This window comes from Hibiscus syriacus, unplaced genomic scaffold, assembly GCF_006381635.1.
Source record: "Hibiscus syriacus cultivar Baekdansim isolate YM2019G1 unplaced genomic scaffold, ASM638163v2 tig00110198_pilon, whole genome shotgun sequence".
Taxonomy (NCBI): domain Eukaryota; kingdom Viridiplantae; phylum Streptophyta; class Magnoliopsida; order Malvales; family Malvaceae; genus Hibiscus; species Hibiscus syriacus.
In genome coordinates, this window is record NW_024062623.1 from 1104002 (window position 1) to 1110778 (window position 6777).

General features: G+C 30.9%; 1 protein-coding gene across 1 annotated transcript; it reads right to left on the bottom strand.

The window, feature by feature from the left end:
* Positions 1–1042: 1042 nt before the first annotated feature.
* On the bottom strand, positions 1043–2926 carry LOC120218572 (probable receptor-like protein kinase At1g11050). The gene has a single exon (XM_039215502.1). The coding sequence runs from the start codon at positions 2896–2898 to the stop codon at positions 1054–1056; it is 1845 nt and encodes a 614-aa protein (XP_039071433.1). The 5' UTR covers positions 2899–2926; the 3' UTR covers positions 1043–1053.
* Positions 2927–6777: the final 3851 nt, after the last annotated feature.

Here is a 6777-nt window from a genome sequence, read left to right on the forward strand (position 1 = left end):
AAGTTTTTAAGATTTGGGTGTTCCTCAAAAGCTTTAAATTCTTGGGTTTTTCTTCAAATTTTGAAGGAAAAAAAATTCTGTTTTATATGGAAATTGGTAGAGACAATGGCTCAAGAAGATGAAAATCAAACCCAAAGATGTAGCAATAGCACTAATACCAGCAGTGGAGGTGGCGGAGCTGGGAACAGTTATAATACTGGCTGATCTTTTAAAAAGCAAAGGCCTAAAAGAGTACCCCAAAGAGTGTTCTTCCGGGTTGGATCCAGGACTGATTTTCGAGGAAAATTTGAGTAGGCTGCCTTATGATTCTGAAACCGTTTATACCATCGTCAGAGGTTAATTTTGTCATTATACCAATTTAATATAGATATAAAAAAATATCATTTCATTAAGAAAAAGCATTATTTGCATCACATGTCATCAAAGTATGACCCTTATTTTAAATTGATCTCTAAACTTTTAAATGTTCCAATTTCATCCATAAATTATGATTATCATTCTAAATTAATCCTCAAACTTTTGAACATTTCAATTTCATCTCCAAGCTATGACATTCATTCTAAATTGATCCCCAAACTATACGAATATACTAATCGCATTTTAATAAAATTGTTAGACCAAGTTATATTATTATATGTTTGAAAAAAAACAAAATTTACGTTAAATTATGGTTGAAACTAATTACATATTTAGATTAATTTGGGGATGAAATTGGAACATTCAAAAATTTTGGGACCAATTTAGAAAGAGTGTCATAGTTTAGGAAGAAATTGGAATGTTCAAAAGTTTAAGGATTAATTTAGAATGAGAGTCATAATTTGGGGGTGAAAGTGAAATATTCAAAAGTTTAAGGTCTAATTTAAAATGAGGGTTATAGTTTAAATATAATACAATTAACTCTAAAAAAATATCAAAAGTTGCAACAAAAACACATGTAATTGAGTAGATATAATTACTCCAAAAATTGTTTAATGTTATTAAGAATAATTACATGAAAACTTGAATGAAATAAATATATATTTTTCTAAGCCTAGCCCCAAGAATGAAATCAATCTATACTATCAACAAACTTGAGCTATATTTTGATGTATTACTTGTTGATGCTATACTTCCCAAGGATGACCTAAAGGACTCATGACTCAGTGGCGATGGCCTGTCTGGTAACTTGGGGATGTCAATATCACCTTCTAACATCTTCAAAGCCTCTGCAATTTTCGGCCTGAAAGCCACCATGACATGAGCACAAAGAATCCCTACTCGAACAAACCTTTCCATCACGCCTTTCGGTCCTTCCTCTCTTATTGATTCGTCGAAGATTTCTTGTACATTGCCCGATTTCGCCAGCTTCCAAGCCCAATCTGTGATCAATAGGTAGGATGAATTTGATGTGTCGATCACTTTCCTCCCACTCATTATCTCAAGGATCACGATTCCGAAGCTGTAAACATCGCTTTTCTCTGTTAGTTGTCCGTAGAGTGCGTATTCGGGTGCTAAATAGCCATGTGTGCCTGCAACCCTTGTTGTGAGATGAGACTGGCCTTCCGAACTCTGCTTCGCCAATCCGAAGTCCGCGACTTTCGCCTTCATTACCGAGTCGAGAAGTATGTTGTTTGCCTTGATGTCTCGGTGATAAATCGATGGTTTGATCCCGTAGTGCAGGTAAGCTAGGCCTTTAGCAACATCAAGAATTATGTTCTTCCGTTGAGGCCAATTCAGTTTTGGCCTAGTGGAATCATTGAATAGATGATCACCAAGGCTGCCATGCGACATGAAGTCGTAAACCAGATATCGTCTTCGACCTTTCTCCGTGTCGCTCGTGACGCAACAGCCTCGGAGTGATAGAAGATTCCGATGCCTGATCTTACTTATGATGTCGACTTCGTTCGAGAAATCATCGTCGCCTTCCGATTCGAAATCGAGTATCTGTTTTACGGCAACCAAAGCACCATCCGCAAGGGTTCCTTTGTACACAACTCCGTACGCACCTCGGCCGATCAAGTTCTTCGGAGAAAAACCATTGGTGGCTCGTTCGAGCTCCGATAAATGAAACCATTTGGCACCGGAATTCGGCAACACACCGGACCTGAAACCGCTCACGAATCGTCTATGTGAAGCGTCTCTCTTGTTCTTCCTATACCATTTCCTGTAAAAAAATATGAATCCAGAAGCAACCAAAACACCAACAAAAGCACCCAAAAAACCAAATACCAATCTCAACACGGAATCCCTGCTTAATTTCCTCTTTGATTTCTCATCAACCGAGCTATCCAACGGCAAACCCAGTATGCAATTAGCTGACCCTTGATCCTTTGGACCAAATTCATTTACCACACCAATGGCATACAAAACGGTGAAATCGAAACACTTTGTGGAATTCGGATCCAGACTCAGTAGCCTCGAGTAAACATTGTAACCTGCTTCGATACATGGTCTGCAATTCAAACCAGTCACGTCGCCTTTACAAGCCGTATCCAATACAGTGACCGGACCCAGTTTTTGAACCCAATCTTGAACCGTTATAATCCCATCACAATTCGAAGTGTTGCTGACGAATTGCGTCGAGTTCCTCAAGCAAGAAGACACCAGAGATGGGTGTACGGATTTGGCGGCCATCTTGTTCTGGAAATCGGAGAGACAAGAAGAAGCAACGTTGGGATTCGGCAACTGGAAAACGGATGTTTCTTTGAGGTACTGGGCCATTCCCATGCCGAAGAGGCTGGTTAGCGTTTGGCAGCACTGTGTTCCTTGTGGGTTGAAGCAGGTGGATTCGTCCCATGGGAAGGTTTCGACATAACTGAGGTCGATTGGGCAGGAAGAAGTGTTCGACTCGACGGTAAAAACGGTGGAGAAAAATGGGAAGAAAAGGGAGACGATGAAGAAGAAGATGAAGTTTCCCATGGTATATGATGATTATGTAAAGCAATGGAGGCATTAATTTTGTATAAAGGGACTGGTTTATTCAGCTGAGAAGCATCAAACATGGCGGGCTCTGGTCAAAGTGGACGTTGTGGCTGTACAATAAACTATAAAGAGTTTGACTTTGATAGATAAAGTAGTTGAGTAGACTAGTAAAATTAGAGGTGGATATGGGTTAATTTGATTTCTCTAAACTTTTAATAAAATATTAAGATATATTGTTAAATTAGTTATTAATATTTATTAAAATGATTATTTTAGTTCTTATTTTTTTAGAATATTTTGGCTACTAAAATTTTATTTTAAGATAAAAAGAACTCTAATATTTGATTAAATTGTCATTTTAGTACATAATATTTATCAAATTGGTCATTTTAGCCTTTATTATTTTTTGAAATATTTTGGCTTCTATCATTTTATTTTAGGGTAAAAAGACCCCTAACATTTGACTAAATATCGCTTGGGCCCTTATTATTTTTTTTCTAGAGTATTTTGGCCTCCAACATTTCATTTTAAAATAAAAGACACTTATTTTGGAGCATTAATCGTTTGTTAACTACAGATTTTCATCCACACAAAGAGGTTTTTTTATCCTAAAATAAAACGTTGTGGCTAAAACGCTCCAAAAAATAAAGGGCAAAACAACTATTTAGTTACATATTAGGGGTATTTTTGACTTTATGTCAAATATTAATTTAACCTTAAACTTTTAATGAAATATCATTTTCAAACTTAAATTTTAGATAAAATATGAATTTGACCCTTGAATTAAATCAAAGTCTCATATCAACAGCAACCACTCATCGCCATCGATCGCCATAGACTATCATGTTCACTTACTGTTGGACCCCAAAATTTCCACTTCTCATTTTTTTAATCTTCTAAATGCAAACCGAGCGTATGTTTCACTTAAAAATATCCTAAACTCAATAATCCTAGCCTAAAATCATTCGTACGTTATTTAAAATTAAAACATAATTATAAATTTACTATTAATATTATTTTTAGAATAAAGAAAAAAAATATAAATTTATATTATAATCAAATATATAGATTTCTATTTATATTGTCGTGTTATAATATTTTGTCTACATTCTTGATCTTTTCCTAGGTTCACATTTAATTATTATTCGCATTTATTTCATTTCTGCATACAATATATTAAAATTTGGATATAATAATATTTTTATCATCAAAGATTAATATTTAAGATTTTGGATTCTTATTAATTCAAAATTCAGTATTACTATTAGATTTTTCTAAAAAAAGAAAATATTGTATCAATTTGATCATAAGACATGTTTAAATCTTATGATTTTAAGTATGATACGAACCGAACTCATTGAGTAGTCTCAATAATTAAAGAGAATATTATTTTTTTAAAAATCTTGAATTCGAACGGTTGTGTCTACAGTATATACGCACCAAAATATGATATGAACAAAATTTATTTTAGACTCTTGTAAAAAAAAATATATTTTACATATACTTTCAATTCCAGGTAATTTTTCTTTTGAAGTAACTATTTTTAAGAAAATTAATCATGATAGAGGTGATTTAGAAGGAAAAAAAAAGGATTTATATATTCTCTTATAACCAAGTTGGAGGAAGGAGACGATAAAAAGTTTGAAAAAATTTGGATATTGTAATATTATAAAATAAAAAAGAAAGACAAAAATAAGGGGTAAATTGACCTTTTAAATGCTTAATTGGATAAATAAAATAAGAACAACCCTAGGAAAGTGGCAGGAAATGAGTGAAGTTTGAACATTAGGGGTCCAATTGCCGACTTGTTTTTAATTAAAAAATGGCAAAATTACAAAAATGTCAACAGTATTTCATTGAAAATTTTAAAATAGACGTCGAAGATCGATATAACCATTAATTTTGTAAGATCAAATCTGTAAATAGTCACTAAACTATGTTAAAATAATCATTTTAGATATTAAGTTTTCAGAAAATATATAATGAGCACTGAGCTTTAAATTTTTATAAAATGACTACAATGGACCACTACGTCTGCACTGTAATAGTCAACGACAGAAAACATTAGTCAAAAGGTCACATTGAGTTTATTTTTCGAGTTAGAGTGTCACATTAAGTACAAAAGTAATTCGATGGCCACAATGGTTTGGTTTTTTTTAACTACAAGGGTCCCAAATGTCTTTTTGCATTTTTTCGAAATTAACAATCAGTTGATCTAGTAGAATGAGACACTATATCTATTAAATAAGATTATGATTTTAAATATCGGTGTTTACGAATGAAACAAACTGAATTAAAAGAATTGTCCTATATTAGGCCTCTATAATATTCAAATTAGTCAATTAATAAATCGTATATGAGTAATTTAAAAAAAAATCCTATTCATTACTCGTTATAATTGAGACAAGGATGAAAGTTATAGATGGTTACCTAGCACTGACGAAACAAGTATAGGATGAGGGGTGTCATTTGGCACCCCAAAATTTCTATAAAAAAATAGTTTTCTTTATAGATTTTATATTATATAATATAAAAATAAATAAATGACACCATTTTTTAGAAATGTTTTAATCCTTAAAAAGAAATGACATTATATCAAAATTAATCTTAAACATTTATTCAAATATTTATTTTAGTTTTTGTTTTTTTACATCAATTTGACCTCTAATGTTTCATTTTAGGGTAAAAAGGTATCTCTATGTATAAAAATTGTTAGTTGACAAACGGTTAACACTTTAAAGAATATCGTTTTTACCCCTAAAATAAAATGTTGAGAGTTAAAATATTCTAAAAAAAAGTACAAAAAATAAAATGACTATTCAGTTAAACATTATGAGACTTTTTATGTTAAAATGAAATATTTAGAGCCAAAATACTCTAAAAAATAAGGGACGAAATATTCATTTTAAAAAATTATATGATTTTAATTAAATATCATACTTTAATATAATAACATCGTATTTTAAAATTTATAGCTATTTGTTAGCTATATATCAGGGTTGATTTAGCCCAACAAAAATAACGGATTTTTTTATTTAGTCTAGTAGGGTAAGTCAAAATTTATTTTAGATTTTACAGTATTTTCTATAGTATTTTAAAAAATGTCTTCGCAAATCAAAATTAAGGCCCTCCGATAATCACAAATTAATCACAAATTAAAAATGGGAAATCGATTCTTCAAACTACGTCATTACCACATAAATTATAGTGTAAAATATACAAATGGTATCTAAACTTTTAGAGAACTTTCATTTTAGCTACTAAAATTTTAAAATTTATATTTAAGTCACTAAATATTTTATTTATTTTCGTTTCGGTCATTTTGTTAACTGCTCATTAGTCATTTTTAATAAATTAATACATTACAATAAGATAATAATGTATATAATCATCTTATTAGTGAACATTAAAAAAATAAGTATGACTTTGTAGAGAATCAAACCTAAGACTCCTAAAAGAGTTACAATGCCTAAATATATATTTTAATTAATGTTATAAATTATAATATCAATATATTCTTATAGATTTTACAATTTTTATAATTAATATGATTTTAATTTTCTTATTTATTAATATTTTAGTTTAAGAATATAAAGTAAAAAATAATATTTATAATACTAATATATTTTAATTGAGGTTAAAATATGTTCTCGTATTAGTTTAAGAATAGAAACTGATAGTTTCATTATTTACCTCTCGAATTTTTTTTATTGAAGGATGCAACACAAATAGGTTTCACTTTCTGACTTTAGGTACACGGAGTTTGAAAGACCGTGTTAGCTTTAAAGGGTAATGTTCATTTCGGGATTACACTAATCTGGACGAAATTACTTTTAAGCAGTGACTTTTATCACGGCACAATAAATCGTTATATTA